The sequence below is a fragment of the Paramisgurnus dabryanus genome, chromosome 19 (genome assembly GCF_030506205.2).
Source record: "Paramisgurnus dabryanus chromosome 19, PD_genome_1.1, whole genome shotgun sequence".
NCBI classification, from domain to species: domain Eukaryota; kingdom Metazoa; phylum Chordata; class Actinopteri; order Cypriniformes; family Cobitidae; genus Paramisgurnus; species Paramisgurnus dabryanus.
In genome coordinates, this window is record NC_133355.1 from 4,978,289 (window position 1) to 4,999,904 (window position 21,616).

Consider the following 21,616-nt stretch of genomic DNA (forward strand, 5'->3'; position numbering starts at 1 on the left):
ACGTATACTAACATGACGTGTGATGCATGACACGGCGAACAAATTTTTTGACATGACGAGCCACACACACGCTGGATACATGTTATGACGAGCTTTGCATCGTGCGCCCTCGATAAAGAAGTCACTGGCCGCCACTGGGCATAGGGGGTTATTTCGGACACAGCCAGAGTTCACATAATCAAACCGATCTCTGACATTACACTGTAAAAAGTTACAAATTGGTTCAACTTAAAAGTAACTTCAATTGGTTACACCTTAATTTTTTTTACCTAAAGTAAAACTAAACTGAAATTTTAAGTTGAAAAACTTTATACAGTGTATGCAAACTAAATAGCGCTAGCTCTGAATGCACATTTTGCCTTTGTAGCACAATTACTTCACATTAATAATAATATTTGGCTTGTTTAATTGATTATAAAATGGTTAGTTCCAATCCTTGATTCTGATTGGACAATAGCTGTGCTTTATTCACGATAAAACACGGCTATGACCACTTTACCCAACTGTTCTATTTTTCACTCCCTTACAAAAATTAACAATGTTTTTTTTGTGGTAAAAGTGTAGTAACCATGTTTTTTTGGTGTATTGATTACTATCAACAAAATCATGGTTTTACTACAGTAACAATGGTGTAACTATGGTTTTTGAAAATCATGGTTGTCAAAACCATGGTTGTGGTAACCATGGTTTTACTCCAGTAACCATGTTTTTTTGGTTTTAACTGTAGTAAAACCATGGTTAATTTTCGTAAGGGGTTTGATAACAGTTGGTTGTTTTTGTTTGAGCTTTCATGCATAATACACATTGACACTTTTACAGCCCATGTGATCAAATAGCCTGCGCGCGCATTTTGGCAACGGAAGTGGTGTTGTTCCCCAGTGGTTCTTATGTGTAAGTGGTTCTCATCTGTAACAAAGTTTATCAAAACTGTTTCCCAGCATCAAAATATCTGGTTGTTGCGTTTGGTTGCACTAGTATAATATATGTATATATGTATCTGGACACTTTATATTTGGCCATCTGGTAATGTCTTCTATCCACCACACTATAGTACACGGATATGGTAGCTGTGTTCAAAAGTTGATCAACTTTTAAAAATAACTTTCTCTGTCTGTGTTGCTTTACCGCTGATTCTCCCATACTTCCGTTACCAAAATGCGCAGGCATACATGGCACATCATCATTGTGTACAAACAGTAAAAGGGTCTATCGGAACATTGTTGTTCACGGTCAGGGACTATTTTGTCTAGCATAAGGAATTCTTTATTGATTTACCTTCATAAAAGTTGCACTAATACATTTTTTTACTTTAATATTGTGTGGTAATCGTTTTATAAAAGCAATAAGGTGCTCGAGGCTAGTGCTGTATCGTGAATACTTTGCGTATCGCCTGAAGGGGGTTGACAACTCGGAGGTATCGTACACCGGAAGTGCACATTAAATAGCGCGAGCTAGTCAGATAGCATCTACTTCAAAATGCTAAATATACGTCAGCAGCCAATGTTAATCGTTAATGATTTGGGACAAATATGATGTTATTTAATGTTAAACTATGTAAGTGGCGCGACAGGGATTTGCGCAACTTCCTCAGTCGTAGCTGGGCGCCGCGGACAGGCGCCACTTGTTGGCGCTGGTGTGCGTAACACAGTGTGTTCGATTTGTCCGGTGTGCGACCCCCTTTAACAATGCCCTTCAGCCGTTACTTTTTCACGATACAGCACAGCTTCTCGTACCTTATTGCTTAAATAAATTACACTTTATAATTATACAGAATTATAATATGACACTACAAAAGTACAATAAGTTATCCCTATTAAACCAGGATCAACCAATAACCTTGTTTACTAAAAATTTAGCTTATTCATTACCTAAAATTAAATAAGTTACACTATAGTTTAGAATTATACAGAATTACATTATTAACTTATAGGATCAACCAATTATCTTACTGGAAGGTCTTTACCCAAATTATTCAAATTAAAACCTAAACCTGAAGAAAGAATACATAAGGTAATACAAAATAATACCAAAACAACCTAAACATATTTTAAGAAGGCGTAACATTTTACAAAACATTCTAAAATAAGTGAAATATTTGACATTTTCTTTTAAAAGCAGTCAATTCAATGTAAACAAGAAAGGCTGGTTATAAGGTAGAACTGTGAAAACCAGCTCAACTTCAAACACACCCAAATTCCATGGATGCTGTCAACAAAAAAATGTCTCTTTACACAGACTAGAGAAAGAGGGCTACACAAAAGAGGCCGAAAATAAAACAATAAAACAATAAAACAACAAAATACAACAGACACTCCCCTGAACAATAATCACAGACTGCAACAAATCCTTCACACGAACTACCTCTCCTGTTCTAGGTATGACAAAGCTACACGTTTGCTTGTATCTGTGCTGTAAACAAAATATTATGGGATCCCCCTCAAATATTATGTTTTAAAGTATACATTTTATTTCACTGAATCAATCTGACTGTAGGTCTCACTAAATATTTAATATTCATGCATTTTTGCTTTTATCCAAAGTGATCTATAGTGCATTTTTTTTTCAGAAGATTCAGAACGAAAATTCTGTCACCATTAACTTCCAACTCGTATGACTTTCTTATGTGGAGCTGTTGAGCAAAATCTCAAATAAAGTTTTTTAAATGGCTCACGTGGTTTCACAAAGTATCTGTAACATTGCTATTTTAATGCTAACAGAATTTTCAAGTTTTATATTGAACATTCATTTAATGTATAAGCTATAGTGTTCATATTTCTATCTGACACCTTTTCGAGGGCTCACATTTTAAAAGCTTTTATCAATAAATTAACAATGTAAGCCTTCATGTATTGTGCAAACCGCTCACGCACGGTGCAGGTACAAACTAATCAGTAAGAGAAATATAAGAACTGCTTAAAAAGTAAACATCATTACACATTCATGGTAATAATCACAGTCCTCCTCACCACCCTTTGTATACAGTGATTATATTCCTTTTTGTCAGTTCTTTAATGGCAGTGGTCTCAAGACCTCCGCTGTGTTTACCAGTCCCCCTGAAACGTTTGGGCAGTCCTTCAAAATAGTGATACCAGGTCCCCCTACTGTCTGCACCAAATCCAAATACGTTGACCTAAATGGGAAAAGACATCCGTTAGTTCATTATAAAACCCCACCTGCTCTGCGAATGCAAAAGACTTGGGGTGATCGGTGTCAAAGTTTTACCTCATCACAAATGTGTAGCCCAAACATCAGGGCGAGGAAACCCGTGGATGGATAAGAACGTCGAGCCTTGATATGCAGCCATGTCGTATGCACATAGTGCATAAAAGTAGGATGCATAACCATAACCTAAATGACCGAGAGAAAAACGTATCTTTTTAATCAACAACAACTGCCTGTTGTTGAATGCGTTGAGTTATGATGTAAAATTACCTTGTCTTTATTGGCTTGCAGTTTGTCTATAACTTTAAACCGTGTTCTGTTGAGAAATACAGAAACATAAATAAGTTTGTCCGGAAGTTAAAATCAAAAACGACTTAACAGATTCTTCAATAAAGATTGATGGTATTTTATTATTAATGTGTGTTGAATTACTTTTTAATTCTTCCAGTGGTCAGAGCACTGGTAACCCACTCGATATCCAGTAATTTGAAGGGTAAGAGCACCAGGTGTGTGGTGTTATCCAGATGGACGGCACTTTCCGGGTACATAATTCGGTGGGTGGTCTTCGACCCCACATCATCTTCAAAGCCTTCAACTGGTCCCTTATTCATCCTGTTGAAATGAAAATTAAAATGTTTAGCTAATATGATATCACAATTGTCCCCGTGCATACTTTAAATCACGCGTTTACCTTATTACAAAGTCATTGTTGTCTATAAGGGGGCCGTAGTGCGATTCTAAAAGGTTCCCAGAGTTTCCCACAACGGCACAGGTTCGGCAGCGATCTGGGCCGGCGTCTCTGTAGTGTCCCTCTTTGGGAATGACTTTGAACAGCTCCTCAATCGCTTGCTTGTATTCAGTCTTGGTCTTGGTCCCCTGTAGGTGCTGCGGACAGATCATTGTGACATCAAAGCAGAGTACATGGCAAGTCTCGGGTATTGTTGCTTTTACTGTAGAAAATGGTTACAACACAATATGTTTGTATCAACGCAAGTTTCATCACTAAAAGTAAAATCACTGAAAGCCCAGCTTCTAGGGATGTTCACATTGACCGTTTAACCATTAACCGAAGGTAAGAATTTATGACCGATTAACATTATCAGTTAAAAGAAAAAAATATTTGTTAATACATGGTGCGTGTCCTCATGAGCCGACAGACATTTCACCACTTTTCTATCTTTAATTTTAAATGTCCTGTAAATGACACAAATGATTGCTGCCCTGACGGTCTAATAAAGTAATAATTTGAATGAGAAATCATTTGTGTGCGTGTTTGGAAGCTGAACGCGTATCTGCGCAAGATGACGCGGTCCGTCTCCGTCTCGCGCACATCCGGATAGGCCTTCGCTGATGGCCTCTGACCCTGACCATAAACATCTCTCTTTTTGCACAAACGGAGAAAGACGACGCAAAAGCAAAACTTTTTGAAAAGCGTCCTGCTTTAGAAATGACCACTGTGGTAGATGAAAAAGAGTCAATCTGCCCTTTTTGGATATTAATCATCGCGTGCTTTTTGATAAGGTAATGTTGCGTGAATATCTGATAATGTATGAATCCTGGTGTTGTTGATCTGTCGCTGCTGTTTGCACGTTCAAATGAAATGTTTTGTTTTAACTAGGTCACAGACAACCGTCAACTGTATTTTTACTCAATGACAACTTAATATTAAAATCTTATAAGATAATGTTCGGTTCATAAGCTGCGGTTGTCGGTCGGGAAAATTATTGGTCACAAGCTTAAAAAAAAATATTTTTTATAATCTTTTTAAAACAGATGTAATGCATTGAGTTAGGAATAATGTGTTTTAAAGTGTAGTATTAGTTAAACAACATTTTAATGCATTCAAATTTTTGAATTTTTTATTGCTTCACCCAAAAAATGTCATTATCTATTTGCCAGATTGCTTCCTGTTTTGTGCTGATTGTTTGTTTAAATCCTGTTTTTGGTGTCACTTGTTCCCCTTGTTTCTATGTTGCTTCATTCCCTCGTTTGTTACCTTGAACATTGCTTGAAACCTCACCCACACACACCTTTTTTTGTTTCCATAGTAATTTAATTAAAAAACCATTGAGTAATCAGTGGCGTGCCGTGGGGTTTCAGTCAGGGCCTTCAGTAAGCATGTAAACCACATACATAACATACCACGCAGCCATATGCAAATAATGCGCATATTCGGCCGCACAAACAGGCACTCAGCAACATGACAGCTGATCAACAATTAGCCAAAAGCAGTATGCTAGGTAAGGGTGGGTTGAACTCAGACTAAATTTCACTGCATGTATCAATAAATGTAATCCCCCAATGCACACTGTGTGCATTGTGTCACATCCACATGCCACAGTAGGCTACTATCAGTGCAACACGAACCACTCAATAACAATGTGCATAAGCCCTTAATAATGCTTATTATCAGATGCAAACCACAATCTGCATGATACAATACTCGACAAGTAGTAAAGCACTCACGCGTCACTTTTAAGTCACATACCTGAGTACATTTGAGAGCTGCGCTGTGTTACTGAAGTCAGTCGTCTCATCCACCATAACTGCCACCAAATTTGTTTGTTTGTCGCAAGTCAGCATCATGCTCCGCTAATAGCGTTAACAATTCCAAGTAATTACCCCTCTTCAGCGAATCTCTGGATTCATCGTGTCCCCTGATAATTCTTGCCGTCCCAAAAAGAGAACATAGTCAAGATGCTTCAGAATGTCCTGGTTCTTTCTGACCCTCTCGTTGTGGACGCTGATCTCCCGTTTTCTCTACTCGTTAAGTTCCAAATCCAAACGACTTTCACCAAAAGTTTTTAAATGCACGACTGACATTATTATGGCGCTCGGAGCCTTGGTGTTTAAGAGCTAGCTGCCTTCGTGAAGCTGTTCAGACTGTCAAAGTCAGAATCATTCCATGTCCCTTTACTCGTATTAAAAAGTAAACACGGCCAACAAAATAACTTGTTGTGCTGGGGGCAACAAGAATGGGTGTATCTGCAACAGCGGGTGTCATTTTCTTTAAAAACTGAATTTCGCGCTCACGTTGGAAATTGACGACAGACGTTAGGGGTAGCGCTGGGCACGTCGCTAGACCCGGAGGACGTGCTGTCAATAAACGTCACAATTTGATTGGTTGATGTTTCTGTCCCTAATGATTGTAACAAATCAGATGTGTTGTCCTTCAACAAAAGCCTAGCAGTATCTGTAGAGCTGGTCCCAGCTGAATAAGCTGATTTTTATGTGAATTTTTGTGGGTACTCCGGTTCAACCTTAACAAAACGAATTTTGCAATTTTGCGGACCTTACACAAATGAAAAGAAGTAAATAGCATACTAAAGAAAAACATTTAACACTTTTTTTATAGGGCCAGCAGAGAAGGCCCTGCTGGTCCTGACGGCCCACCACATGCAATTTATTGGAAAGGTTTTGAGCATAAAACAATGCAAAAGTTTTTAATTTATAGTATTGATTTTCTTATAATTTAAGCACTATTTTAATAGTTGTCTTAAACTCTTCATTTGTATGGACATTTGCCCCACCTGTCATTTTACAAGTTTAAGATACCAAAACACAAATTAATATTTATTATCAAAAAATACTGACATGTATTTAAACTATATAGGTATTCAAAAGCTCACCTTCTTTCTTATCCCAATATTTAAACCCTAGTTAGTGTGTAATGTTGCTATAATAGCATAAATAATACCTGTAAAATGATGAAGCTCAAAGTTCACTGCCAAGCGATATGTTTTCTTTAACAGAATTCGCCTTTCAAAGCCTACAACGAACGGCCGGTGTGGACTACAGCCCTCTACTTCCTGCTTTAATGATGTCAGTAAAACAGTTTTTTGACTAAACTCCGCCCACAGGAATACGTCAGTCGCCAGCTAAGCTAACCGCAAGCTAAGCTGCTATCGAATCACAACAACAAAACAAACTATACAATCAGAACCCGTTACGTATTTCTGAAGGAGGGACTTCATAGAACAAGGAAGAGATCAGCCTGTTTTTAGGACATTGAAAACAGCGCTATACAGATAAGTCAATTGTGTGAAAAAGACCGCGTTTTTTACACGTGAAACATGAACACATGTTATATTACACACCATAAACACAATCAAAGCTTTAAAAACACAGAAAGAACGGGAGCTTTAAAGGGGACATTTCACAAGACTTTTTTAAGATGTTAAATAAATCTTTTGGTGTTCCCAAACATATGTACATATGTGAATTTAAGCTCAAAATACCACACAGATTATTTATTATAGCATGTTAAAATTGTCATTTTGTAGGTGTGAGCAAAAATTTGTCATTTTTGGGTGTGTCCTTTAAAATGCAAATGAGCTGATCTCTGCACTAAATGGCAGTGCTGTGGTTGGATAGTGCAGATTAAGGGGCGGTCTGAGTCTGACATTACAATTTCAATGACCTGTTTTTTCACATGCTTGCAGAGAATGGTTTACCAAAACTAGGTTACTGGGTTGAACTTTTTTACATCTTGTGGTTGATAGAAGCACTGGTGACCCAATTATAGCACTTATGGAAATGTCAGATTTTCATGATATGTCCCCTTTAAGTACATTTTGTAAGGAATAATTAAAGACTTGAGTTGAAAAAAAAAATGCATATCACCATTACTTATGTTGTATGGTGAACTTTAAAGGTGAAAAGCACCTCAATGCAATTATTTTTTTCTCTTTGGAGACTATGAGAAAGCACATGAAAGAGCAGTTCTCCAGAAAAGGTGAAGTGCTTTTGTAATGTGGAAATGATGATAGTACATAACTATCAGATAAAACAAAACAAACAAAAAACCACACAAAGTCGACCTTTGAGCAGTAGTTGTCTGCTTACCTGCCACCAGTTAGTGATGTTGTCGGGTAGTTCGCTGTTTCCGAGAGAAAGCAGAGGTGGAATATCATCTCTGAATCGGTTCTTAAACCACTCATCTTCAGTCGCAGCCAAGCAGCCCTCCAAACACCCACATGGTTCCTTGCGCAAAAAGCCCTCTGTGAAGGTTATGTTAACTATTTTTTTTAAATCCTCATAGTAAGGGTCTTTATTCAAGGTGATGGTGCAGATTATGGCGCTCAAGAGAATTATCACGCAGACCAGTTTCTGCACGGACAAACGCATTTTGGATCCAGATGAGACTTTGATCTCTGATATCTTTGTGGTTTGGAGTAATGGTTGCTCACACGTCAACTGTTTCCTTATGAGAATCTAAAAAAATGAAAGACATATGGCTTCATTAGAGACAATCATGTTTAGTTAAAGGCATAGTTCACTTTAAAATGAAAATCCTGTCATCATTTACTCATCCTCATGTTGTTCTAAACCTGTATGAATTTTTTTTCTGATGAACACAAAAAATGATATTTTGAGAAATGATGGTAAACACACAGCAGTAAGTGACCATAGACTTCCATAGTAGGAATAAAAAAATATGTTGGAATTTAATGGGTACCATCAACTGTGTGCTAACCATCATTTATCAAAATATTTTCTTCATTTATCACAATCCTTCCAAAATATTTTTTCCTACTATGGAAGTCTATGGTCACTTACTGCTGTGTGTTTACCATCATTTCTCAAAATATCTTTTTTGTGTTTATCAGAAAAAAGAAATTCATACAGGTTTAGAACAACATGAGGATGAGTAAATGATGACAGAATTTTCATTTTAAAGTGAACTATCCCTTTAAGTGTTAAGTTTCCCTTACAAGGTACAAATTGTTAAACTGCAGTATACAGTATATTATCAGCAGTAAAATACTACAGAACTACAAACTGTGTCACTGCGTTACAATCTCCTGGATTTCCTTCATTTGCTACCAGGATATTTACTGAAACTTTATTAGCTTATCACCATTTCTACACAAAAAAATGTCACTGGGAAAATACCTTTTACACTTTTGTACCTAAAAGGTGCATATTGGTGCCTCAAAAGTACACATTGGTACTTACAAAACGGCACTTATAGGACTTTTTAAAAGGTACCATTCCAGTGACAACTTTTGTACCTTTCTTTCTGAGATTACACTTATAGTTATGTCATTCATCATAGTTGGCTTTCCTTTCAAACTGATAAAAGGTCTCTCATTTGCATGTTGCATTGGATGAAGGCAAAAATGTAGATCTAAAATAGATTAATATAATTCACCCTTAGCTTACTTTGAAAGTCAAACGCTTTACAAAACGTGACAACAAAGAACACAAAAGAAAAAGATACCTGAGTTAACAATGAACAAAAGGCTTTTTTACCACATATAACATGTTAAAGCATGACTGGTTATAGTGTTAAGCAGCACATAACTCAAGGTTAGCTTCTTGTCAGTCCTGTATAGTAAAACAGCAGCTTCAAGTAGTTATAGTAATTATTTTAATGTGCAATGATAGAACAGACTATTAAAATAGGAGTAAGCTACAATAATAATAGTATGAAAGAGAATAAAGAAAGATCTGATAAATACACACATAATTAGTCTAGAACTGAAAACTGTAAAATGCCTTCAAAGTCATTTTTTTATTTAGTATTTTACATTTTGACCACTGGTAAGTTGCTGGTAGAAATTGCTTAACTTATTTTGAGAATTTGCAGTATAAAGACATTAAGAAAAAATAGTATGTTAAAAGGACTTGTAAAGCCAAATAGATTGTACTTAAAACAGTTAAATTAGGTGAAGTATCTAGTAAAAAAATATTAATCCTATTAATAAATAACAAACAACAAATATATTTTTTTTCATACCCATCATACAACTTAAGTTTATCAAGTTTTTTTATATTATTGAATTGCACCACCAAACTCCAACACTCTCATAATTCAATGTACAAAAGCTGTCACTTGGGTGGTACTGTACCCTTTCAAAAAGTACCCAAATGGTGCGTATTAATACCTCAAAGTTACATACTGGCACTTGAAATATAAAAACATGGAACCTTAGAGATATATTTGTACCTAAAATGGAACATAATTATAAGGACCTTATTACTATCCGAGTGACAGCTTTAGTTCCTTTATTTCTGAGAGTAAAACGAGACATCAAGGAAATTATTTAATTAATGAATAATATGGTTTACACACAAAAAAAGGAGAAATACTCACAGTGCAGCAGGATTTCTTGTGTCGAAAGGTCTAGCTTTGGTATGTCCTGGTCGTGTTTAAATGCCTGTGAATCTCAGTGAACTGGTTAGCTCAGAATGACAGTGTCATCCCATATATAACCATACTATGGGATGGTCTGTGACCAACCTGTTTTCTTTTCTTATTATCTATTATATATTATTATAATTTTAGTAGTAAACTTACAGTTAGTAAAGACAAGTATTATCATCCACATAATAAAATAGTGACTGTTTATAGGGAAAGAATGAAAGAGATGTTGTGGGGGGAGGGGGAGAGAGAGAGAGAGAGAGAGAGAGAGAGAGAGAGAGAGAGAGAGAGAGAGAGAGAGAGAGAGCGATGAGGAAAAAGCAGTTGACTGAATTCCATAGTATTTGTTTGTATGTTTGTCTTACTATGGAAATGTGTACTGTAGTTGTGGCTGTGACGGATCACAAAACTCACGGTTTGGATCACATAACAGTTTTTGATGCACGGATCATTATTCGTATCAGCTAAAAAAAGGGGTGGGAAAAATTTAATAACAAATAAAGTAATTACAAACATTTATAAAAAAGAACAAAGTTGCACGTTAAGTATAAGGTCTAAAATTAGCATTACATTGAATTAAATGCCGCCATCTTAGACTCCTCTGTATTCAGGAGAGAGTATTAGCGTAGTGTACGCACTTTTCTTAGTGACGTTTGACAAATTCAGAGGGCGGGGCACAGAGCAGCAGCAGAGTAGCCTCCGTAGGCTGCGTAAGCTCTCGTCCTGAATGCGGACGCGACTAAGATGGCGGCGCTACCGGAAGTTATTTATTTAAGTTAATAAAGTTTTAAATATGGATATTTCTACAACAACACCGCACGGATTACCCTCAGAAGACCTTTGTTTATTATCCTGGAGCCGTTTGGATTTAATTTGTGAAGGATGGACGCACGTTTTTTGGACTTGAAGGTCGTGGACCCGTAACATTACATTTAATCAACTGAAAGATCTAAAACATTTTCTAAAATATCCGAAAATGTGTTTGTCTGAAAAACGATGGACATATGCAACTCGGACAGCTTGGGGGTGAGTAAATCATGGGTTTAATATCATTTTTGGCCGAACTATCCCTTTAAATAGGTTAATTGAGGTTACTGTCTCTTTAAGACCAAATAAGCAGAATGGTTTCGGACTCTATAATTCACTTAAGACATAAACAAATGTTTTTATTAGTAAAAGAATACTGTGAGATCATTTGTATGTATGTGCCCTGTCAAGAACAGAAAAATTTTATGTTGGCTTACTTTCTTGAAGTATATGTATATGCACTACTGAGGGCACACAGGCGGAGGGCGAATTCCAAACTGCGCTTCAGTAAGAAATAAAATGTATTTCTCGCAGCATAAAATGTCGCTTCGCTTCACATAAAAACGTTACGTTGTTTTTCGTTGCTCTATTCAGCAAATATATGTTAAAGGAGTAGTCCACTTTATAGATGGGGCCCATTGACTTTCCATAGTATTTTTTTTCCTACTATAAAAAGTCAACGGACCCCATCTTTAAAGTGGATTACTCCTTTAATGGACTACAGTATGAGACACAGTAGCGCAACTCTCTCTATAATTTACATATGAGGAGTTCTGATCTTTTGAAAGGATGATCTGACTGGAGCTGGACCGGACACATTTAACAGCATGTGCATGCAGAAATCTGCTCACTTTAATGCCTTTTTGCAGTTAAATTGTTTTAAATCACTTGAATGTTAAAATTTGCAAGCCTTCGAAACACGTGCAAATGATAAACTTTCCCTATTTAAATTTGCATATTAATCCGTGAATCGCATGCGAGCCGAACCGTGGGTTGTGATCCATACGGATCACGGATCAACTGCGATCCGTCAAAGCACTAACTGTAGTTAACATTATTTTATTATAAACATTACAAAGAAGTTCACACAGGTTTAGAACAACATGAGGGGGAGTAAACGATCACAGAATATTCCGTTTTGGATGTACTGTCTATTTAAAAGAGCTACCCTACTAAATTCATAATAAAATATAACATAATCATGTATAAGTAAGGGATAATGTAGAGGCAGCCGGTAGTTATCGGAAAATAAGCCCCGACATTGTGATCAGGACCCGACGCGAAGCGGAGGGGCTTATTTCCCGATAACTACCGGCTGCCTCTACATTATCCCGCTTATTACACGGCTACTTGCCACATAAGAAAAAAACTGGACATGAATATGAATTTGAAACATTTTATTGGCATATTTGTTTTAAATTAACATTTTTATCCTTCCGCGAAACTTTGCACAGATGCATAAAATGATCGTAATACCTTATTAAGATCCTCTGCTTCATTCTTGTCTGTCTCCATTTTTTTCTCTTTTAGCCAGTCTCTGAGAAATTGTAATGCCCATTCTGTATTTTTTTGAGTGTTGGCTTCGTAGCTGTAATGCTCTATTGCTCTATGTTCCATTCTTAATTGTGGTTGTCCAGTGTTTGTCACAAGATGGCGCCAAACAGTAATCTTTATCGGCGTGGAGCGATTTTAATCGTACAAGTAGTACCGGCTATGCGTTATTACTTTGGAGCGGTTATTATTTGAAAAGAACGAACCTGCAAATGTCTCAACTGACCAATCAGAATCAAGCATTCCAGAGAGCCGTGTAATAAATTATATTAATGTATTATTATTGCAGTCTGTTTCCTTTTGTGGGGGGGTGTTGGTGAGCTACCTCAATGAGTTTAGCAGGGTGGGATGTCTGCATTTATGAATTGGCTACTGAGATGATACCCGTGGCCACCAGGGGGCCCCCCAATCGTTTTTTTTTTTACAATTAAATAACTTAAACAAGTAATATAAATGAATGAAAGAATGAATTAATTAATACGAATGAATAATTCAAGACAAAAAAGTCTGATTTGCAGACAACTGCAAAAAGTAATGCGCAATATAGACACCTCTCGTGCATTGACAAAACTGTAATAAATGATAAGCCATGTCACAAAAAAGTATGTATCCCTCTGGTGCCAAAAAGAGAAAGAAGAAAAGGACAGAGGAGGAGAAAAGAGCAAGATAAAGGTATGTTTGCATTATTTACAGTATGTTTAAGTTGTGCAGCAGGAGCTAATGGTGTGACAGATCGCAGTTGATCCGTGATCGAACCACGGTTCGGCTTGCATGCGATTTGCGGATTAATAAACAAATTTAGTGTTTCAAATGCTTGCAAATGTTAACATTTCAAGTGATTTTAAACCATTTAACCCGGCAAAAAGGCGCTAAAGAAAGCAGGTTTCTGGACCCATATGTGGTTGAATGTGTCCGGTCCAGCTCCAGTCAGATGTGATCCTCACTATGCCCTTCAGAGATCAGAACACTTGATGTTTAAACTTTAAAGAGAGTTACGCTACTGTGTGTCATACTGTAGTCCATTAGCATACATTTGAGGAATAGATCACTGAAAAACAACGTAACTTTTTTATGCTGCACCGTTTGTAATTTGTCCTCTGTCTCTGTGTGCGCGCGCGTTTAAGTGCACTCAGTAGTGCACGCATGGAGAGGCGTTTCAGAAAGCAAGCGAACATAAAATCTTTCTGTTCTTGACAGGGCACATACAACCAAAATGATCTCCACAGTATTATTTTTCCAATAAAAACATTTGTTTATGTCTTAGGTTTAGGTATAGATTAGGCAGAAACCAGGTCTGTGCTTCTCTTAAAGAGACAGTTACCTCAATTAACCTACTTAAGTCTGTGTCATTAATGTTAATCAAACAATCCAAGACAAAGAGAAAATCACTTCTGTAGGTCTTAAAAATAATAATTATGTTTAATTCATACAATAAAGACAGTGATATTATTCATTTGATGACGAATCTTATTTAGTATACGGAAATAATACATTTACTCAGGCAGAAATACGATATAGAAAATCATCTGTGCAAAATATTTACAAATATTTGCTTTCCATTTCTGTCCCCTCATGTCATCGTTTAACAAAAAGTCTTTGCTTATATGCAAATTATTTTCAACTCGTAAACGTATCAACATTCAAACCATAATCATGCAATCTTTCTAGCATACCGTTCTAGCCTATTATTGATAGCCTGTCAATCAATATTGAAACGCCATCCTCAGGCTGAATTTCGCAATGACTCTTAACCTCAACCAAAGTGCATGTGTATAATCATGATCAGACAATTGAATTTGTTACGTCCGGAAAAAAACACCAGTCTGTCATTTGCTAAAATTTTAATAATGTTACAGACTGATGAATGTTTTACAGTGTTCATGTTTGTATTGTAGCCTTATATTTTATCCTACGATAATACTGTAGCATTATATTTTATCCTGCATTTAAAAATTAATCAATGAGTTGCTCTGTGAACGCATGTCAGTTTATATCTGACTAACAAATTATTTCTTCCTTTTTATAGTTCAGGCTATTTATATGAATCAATTCAACGTAACGTTTTTATGCTGCACCGTTTGAATTTGTCCCCCGTCTCTCTGTGCGGGCGTTCATTTAAGTGCACTCAGTAGTGCACACATGGAGAGGCGTTTCAGAAAGCAAGCAAACATAAAATCTTTCTGTTCTTGACAGGACACATACAACCAAAATGATCTCCACAGTATTATTTTTCCAATAAAAACATTTGTTTATGTCTTAGGTTTAGGTATAGATTAGGCAGAAACCAGGTCCGTGCTTCTCCTAAAGAGACAGTAACGTCAATTAACCTAATTAAGTCTGTGTCATTAATGTTAAACAAACAATCCAAGACAAAGAGAAAATCACTTCTGTAGGTCTTAAAAATAATAATTATATTTAATTCATACAATAAAGACAGTGATATTATTCATTTGATTCGATTTCTGTACCTTATGCTAATTTTAGCCCTTATGTGCAAATGTGTTCTTTTTATAAATGTTTGTAATTCCTTTATTTTTTTAAATAAATAAATTGGTGAGGGGGCCCCCAACCAAATTTTTTATAACTTCAAATTGTGATTAATTGATACCTTTAAAATAATTAGGCAACTTCAAAAAAGTCGATTTGTAAGTTTACTTAGCAATTATTTATAATTCACCCATGCATCTCTGTTTACACTTGGGTTGTTGATGACGAATCTTATTTAGTATACACAAATAAAACATTTACTCAGGCAGAAATTCGATATAGAAAATCATCTGTGCAAAATATTTACAAATATTTGCTTTCCATTTCTGTCCCCTCATGTCATCGTATAACAAAAAGTCTTTGCTTATATGCAAATTATTTTCAACTCGTAAACGTATCAACATTCAAACCACAATTATGCTACAATCTGTTTTCTAGCATACCGTTCTATCCTATTATTAAGAGCCTGTCAATCAATATTGAAGCGCCATCCTCAGGCTGAATTTCGCAATGATTCTAAACCTCAACCAAAGTGCATGTGTTTAATCATGATTAGACATTGTTGTAACAATTTGTTACGCCCAGAAAAAAACACAAGCCTCATTTGCTAAAATTTTAATAATGTGACAGACTGATCAATGTTTTACAGTGTTTATGTTTGTATTGTAGCCTTATATTTTATCCTGCAATAAAATGGATCTTTTAAAAATGAACCAATGAGTTGTCAGGCTCCGTGAACCCATGTCAGTTTATATCCGAGACAGATAACTGACATGGGTTCACGGAGCCTTATCTGACTAACAAATTGTTTCTTCCTTTTTATAGTTCAGGCTATTTATATGAATCAAGTCAACAACAAATTGACATTTCTTGATTTATGTAATCTACAGTATTTAAATGATGAGCCACTGGGATTGGATTATTTATTAGCCTTCATCAAACAAACTGAAGCAGTTCTTTAATAAATCTTTTATATTCTCAACATGATATTGTTTTTCAACACTGTTCACGAACGGGTAAAACCGGTCCAGCTAGATGAGTGACAAAAGTCAAGTAATAAGAAAGAAAACGTATGTGGATGCTACACCTGGCGATCTTTCCGTATAAATATTTTATAGTATTATTACCAGTTTAAAATATGAAGAAAACGTCCACGTGATGATCGGTAAGTTTTTTACCGTTAAACGCATGTGGTAGGCTACGTTATTTACGGTAGTTACGTTAATATTCGGTTTACTTTGAACTTGCACTGCGTTAATTTTATTATTCGTATTACATCCCTTATTTATGTATTATTGTTTTAAAACCGACATACAGAGAAGATTCTTGTAGCCTACTATTAAATAAAATATTGTATTAAAAAATAAATTGTATTGTTGAATTAAATGTGGTGTATTAGCTAAACTGATTTGATATTTGAGTGGTTATTATATATTTAAATAATTCCTAATCTCTCAATAGTTTGTTTGCGCTTTAAAATAGTGAATCCGTATTACAAATATCCGATTTATGCTCTTCTGTGACAGGTGTTTGATTGAAACATGTGACACGTCAGAGGGAATGACTGTAAAACGATTCAGAGGAGAACGGAACTTAAGCTGAGAGAAACGAGCAAATAAAATGAATGCCTATTTTTAGCACTATAATCGTCTGGGAATACTGAAGATACAAAAATGACTGTCTTTAACCAACTGGAACGTCACTACGTCGGCTTGTTTCTGACTGTTATGACAATCTACTTTGTTGTCTATACACAAACATCAATGATGCTTTTTAGCGTCAGAACTGAAAACGTGATCTTGGAAAGTTCGTGTTCTTGTAAGACTTGTGTAATGGACCCTTTGGATGATGAGTGGTTCGTTTTTCGTTACAACCCCACAGTTTCACCTTTACTCAACAGGAAAAACAGCAAGCTACCCAAAAACATCTACAAATGGTGGATGGTAAGTCTTAAACAATACATTTTAATGATAATCGAGGAAAGTAGTTCTCGTTTAGATCTTTAGAAACTTTAACACACAGTATAAATACCTTTAGGCGTTATAGTGATAAAGTTATGTGTACACACAGCGCGCGCCGCGCGCACTGTAAAAAGATGCAGCATGACGTTAAAGCAACTTTTTGTTTTTTTATTTTAATATAATTTTTACAACAGATACCTTTTTATAAAATGATTGCTATCTTGTAACTTAACACTGTGCTGTACTGTATGCAGCACTTCACGTTGATTTCCTGATGCAGGCAGATGATCTGTTAATCTTATCAGTGTTTTAAAAACCGGTATTTCTGTCTTAAGTGTGTTTTGATCTTTCTCCAGGGTCTGCAACGTTCATCACTTAATGTCAGCTACACAAAAGTGATGGACCAGCTGTTTTCACTTTTCCCAGATGAAGAACACTACTCAGACGGTGGTCCGGATCGCTGCAGAACCTGTGCTGTGGTTGGGAATTCCGGGAACCTCCTGGGATCGCATTATGGGGCTCTTATAGATTTCCATGATGTTGTCATTAGGTACTACATCATCTATTTTCTGTAACAGTAGGTACTGTTAAAAAATGACTCTTGTACTAACATGTCATTAAGAAAGGCACAAAAAATCTAGACCAGGGGTGGGCATTCCTGTCCTGTCCTCCAGAACCAGGAATGCCTACACCTGATCAAGTCAGTTGCAAGGAAAATACATGGATGGGACAAAACATTACATATTTATTTATGCATTTTGCAGGCACTTTTGTCAAACTTACAGTTTAGTATACAATTTATCTATATGCGTGTTCCCTGGGATCGAACCCATGAAGTTTGTGCTGCTAATGCTATGCAGGCTTAACAACAAAAGGGTACTTATGTCAAAGTGCAAATTTCTATGATGGGTGTTCAGAAAATTGTTTTAACTACGTGTCAGTAAGGCGTGATGCACTATGGAGGGAGGTAGGTGAAACAATAGATGCTTGGCTTCGCCTCTTAGTTACTGTTGCCACCGCCATAAATCCTCCATGGCAGCGCGTGTTCTGCCACTGGTGCACGAGCAATGGAAAGTGATCTGGATTAAGTGAATTACTATGGGAAGTACCGCATAATCTCGGGATTAATAGCACATTTATACTTGTCACCAAATGGCCTGTTACCTGATGATTCAGATCCTTCTCACTGTTGGTGCCAAATAACTTGTGCCTTACACAACCACTTTTCTGTGCAATTCTCTCAGGATAAATAAAGGCCCAACAAAAGGCTACGAGAGGGATGTAGGCTCTAAAACCACTCATCGTATCCTCTATCCCGAGAGCGCTATGGATTTGGACAACTCAACCCACCTGGTGCTTTTTCCTTTTAAAATCCTGGACTTGCAGTGGCTCATAAGCTCCTTCACCACTAAACACATCACACGGTTAGTTTATATGAACACACTTCATTTTGAAAGATACAATAGTGGTTTAAGTTTTTGCATAATTTCTCTGTCATGTGTTTGTTCCTCAGCACATATATGCCGGTGAAACCTACCATTAATGCAAATATAGACAAGGTGAGCTCGTACCATGTCATGATTTATAGCTTCACAATATGAACTGTGTTTATAGGAAGTAAATGCATGCAATAGAATTGCCCTGACCTAACGATATGATGTTTCTGTCTAGGTGATGATTCTTCATCCTGGATTTATAAAATATGTCTATGATAGCTGGTTACACCGTCATGGCAGATATCCATCCACTGGCTTCATTACATTAATCTTCGCCTTGCACATCTGTGATGAGGTAAAACTATCATTGTGATTTCTAAATGTTAGTTAATATAGTATACTGTAAAAGAAGGTTCAGTTTGTAAACGGCTTATTCAAATTTCTTTCAATACCATGTCAATAATTTGCTTGAAGATTTGCATGCATTCGCTATATTAAGAATTAGTCTTTATTTTAAGTGTTTGGTAGAGGTGCAATGCAGTATCTATCAGTGTCTTACAGGTCTATTTTTTAAGTATTATTTAAAATGCATTATTAATTTAGCTTCTTAAAATGGCAAAATGTGATCCACTTACATTTGTGAATGGCATAGCTGATTAATTTCTGTAATGCGCAGGTGAATATTTTTGGATTCGGAGCTTCAAGTGACGGAGCGTGGCACCATTACTTTGACAAAACTAAAATGAACTATGTAGGAGGCCCTCATGGTGGAGACCATGAAAACAAAACCATGCATGAACTTCTTCAGAGAAACAAGATATCGTTATATAAAGGGTATTGAGGAAGAATGTGTGGAAAAAATGGACCTTCCTTATGAATTAACAGAAGTCATTAACATTACTTATTGGCGCTTCCTTGTTCCTTGCTCCTTGCTCCAGCATGCGACCTAGTAACCTATTGAGGTCTGTCATCATGACGCATGTGTCTATTATCTAAACCAACTGCACAAAAGCAAGGACCATGAAGTGAAAAAACACTGACGTTCTTATAAAAGAGGACATACAAGTGCATTTTTAACGTAATCTTTAACCTTTGGTGTGTACTTTAGCAGAGCATCTCGTCCAACCGCATAACATATCTCATAAAGGTGTGGTGACACTGCACAAAGACCTAATTTTGACAAGATTTTTTTTTTCATTTTACAAATATGTCTTGCTTTGGTTACTTACTTCCCTTATAAAGTGTTTAAGACTCACGGACACAAAAACTGGATTGACAATTTAATGCACAATTGAAGTATTTCTATGATATATTTTCTGTTCAAACATGAGGGGGATGTTCGTCATTTTGAAGTGCTCACACCCATGAACATGTTTTTCTGCTTTTTGCTGCTATTCAGAAGTATGTGGTATTAGGTGAAAGGACATTCATAATCCAGATTGCTCAAAGCTATCTTGGTACAATATGTACCAAAGAATTTGGTATTAGGTTACAATAAAATTGAATAATTATTGCAAGGGGTTACATTGTCTTGCATCTTCTGAAGTCTGATTATATTTATTATTATAGACTATATTTATCTGTTAAAGAACCAACTATTTATATGAAATAAAAAAAAATGTCTCTATAGTCGTCCTACATGGTTAGGGTGCTCACAACACTAATATACCAAACCTAATATATTTATTTGATTTGTTGCAATGCTGTTATATTTTTAAGAATTGGATTACTGATGATGATGTTACAGCATCTAAGCCACTTTGCTTTAGGTATTCACATATTGCGTCTTAACAGGTTACATGTATTATTGCGTATGCATTAATAATTGTTATGTTATATCTGCCTGTAAAGACTTTAAACACAAACTTTTCCTGTATGATATTATTTATTTATTTTTTGCATGATTTCATGAGAATTCGTACATGTTTTATGAGATGGCTAATTCGTATGACTTTGTTTGTTAGAAGTTAATAATAACAACAATACAGAACCCTCACCTTTAACCCAAGGGGTCAAGGCAATCTTACAAAAATGTAAGAATGTGGTCTTACGCGTTAATACAAATGAGCCATCTCATAAATTTGTATGAATTGCCATGAAATAGTGTTGAATTTTTTTATTTAGTGTGCAAGACCAGCATGTTGTTTTTTGTGCTGGGATGCTGATGACCATCAGCATGGTCACCAGCTAAACCAGCATGGGAATTATGCTGGTCCATGCTGTTTTTTTTTTTTCGAGCATGGGAATATAAGATGCCTAAGTGTTCATTTTGAATACATATTTATGCACTTACTGTTAGAATTGTAACTGTGCAGTGTTGTATTAGAGATTTGGTAATTGTTACACAATTTTTATTTGATGCAAATTGAAAATAAACATGACCAGAAATTCTTGATTAGTTAGAATTTTACGCAAATGTTTACAAGTAAATATTGTGTAACTGCTAACTGGATATCTCTAAATGTGACGTGGGTAGTGGGTGGAGGTGGGTTAAGCGCGTGTCTCTAAGCCCGCCCTATTCTGATATCTCCAGGTAACAGGTCCTTCGCTGATAGTTTAAAATCCCAAACAGGGATATGGTATGTTGTTGCCATCAGGTAACACTCACTATATATATATATATTAGTATGCAAAGCAGGTGCACTTTAAAAAAAGTATTCCCGTTGCAAATATGTTAGCTATACCCTTATTCATTCCAATAAAAGACTGTCAATATTGGGTGTATTCAGTAAACATTAACCGGAAAACGACATTTCCAGCATTATCTAGGAATCAAAGCGTTGAGGAGCAAGGGTCAACTTATAGAGGAACTTACACATTGGACCTTCAACACTTCTTTTTATGTCTGAGTCCTCAACAGGTGTCCCCACCCTGCAGGTAAGTTTACATTCATCACACAACGTAGAAACGCTTGTTTAAAAGTAGGATAATGAAGGTTTTTATTATTAGATCTCCACTAAATCTTGAATGTAAACAATTAGCGGAACCCTTCTCGGTGGTTCTGTGCAGTGACGTAGGCTACATAGCGAATTTGATTTTTTGCGTCATTGGTGTTAAAAACGACT

At 36.2% G+C, this 21,616-nt stretch overlaps 3 protein-coding genes across 4 annotated transcripts in view; 1 reads left to right on the top strand and 2 right to left on the bottom strand.

Moving 5' to 3' along the window:
* Positions 1-21,616, bottom strand: part of khdrbs3 (KH domain containing, RNA binding, signal transduction associated 3) — a 453,020-nt gene that overhangs the window by 226,455 nt on the left and 204,949 nt on the right. The gene's annotated exons all lie outside the window — the stretch shown is intronic.
* On the bottom strand, positions 817-10,368 carry LOC135771503 (CMP-N-acetylneuraminate-beta-galactosamide-alpha-2,3-sialyltransferase 1). The gene is made up of 7 exons (XM_065281776.1): positions 10,262-10,368; positions 8,008-8,376; positions 3,854-4,047; positions 3,595-3,774; positions 3,433-3,478; positions 3,223-3,348; positions 817-3,130 (listed from the first exon to the last, which is right to left on the bottom strand). The coding sequence occupies exons 2-7, from the start codon at positions 8,287-8,289 to the stop codon at positions 2,963-2,965; spliced, it is 996 nt and encodes a 331-aa protein (XP_065137848.1). The 5' UTR covers positions 8,290-8,376; positions 10,262-10,368; the 3' UTR covers positions 817-2,962.
* LOC135775469 (CMP-N-acetylneuraminate-beta-galactosamide-alpha-2,3-sialyltransferase 2-like) lies at positions 16,203-20,675 on the top strand. 2 transcript variants are annotated; one of them, XM_065285707.1, is made up of 7 exons: positions 16,203-16,319; positions 16,681-17,097; positions 17,472-17,665; positions 18,360-18,539; positions 18,629-18,674; positions 18,787-18,906; positions 19,228-20,675. In XM_065285707.1, exons 2-7 carry the CDS (start codon positions 16,828-16,830, stop codon positions 19,390-19,392), a joined length of 975 nt encoding a protein of 324 aa, XP_065141779.1. In that variant the 5' UTR covers positions 16,203-16,319; positions 16,681-16,827; the 3' UTR covers positions 19,393-20,675. The 2 variants fall into 2 exon arrangements, with proteins under 2 accessions (XP_065141779.1, XP_065141769.1); XM_065285697.1 differs by having other exon boundaries at positions 16,215-16,347.

Excerpts from the sequence above, each read along its gene's own strand:
- LOC135775469 (XM_065285707.1), top strand. The coding sequence starts at position 16,828 with ATGACTGTCTTTAACCAACTGGAACGTCACTACGTCGGCTTGTTTCTG. Across the intron at positions 17,666-18,359 it reads TTCCATGATGTTGTCATTAG|GATAAATAAAGGCCCAACAA; the intron begins GTACTACATCAT and ends CAATTCTCTCAG. Across the intron at positions 18,907-19,227 it reads CCTTGCACATCTGTGATGAG|GTGAATATTTTTGGATTCGG; the intron begins GTAAAACTATCA and ends TGTAATGCGCAG.
- LOC135771503 (XM_065281776.1), bottom strand. The coding sequence starts at position 8,289 with ATGCGTTTGTCCGTGCAGAAACTGGTCTGCGTGATAATTCTCTTGAGC. Across the intron at positions 3,479-3,594 it reads ACCACTGGAAGAATTAAAAA|AACACGGTTTAAAGTTATAG; the intron begins GTAATTCAACAC and ends ATTTCTCAACAG. Across the intron at positions 3,131-3,222 it reads GGCTACACATTTGTGATGAG|GTCAACGTATTTGGATTTGG; the intron begins GTAAAACTTTGA and ends TTTCCCATTTAG.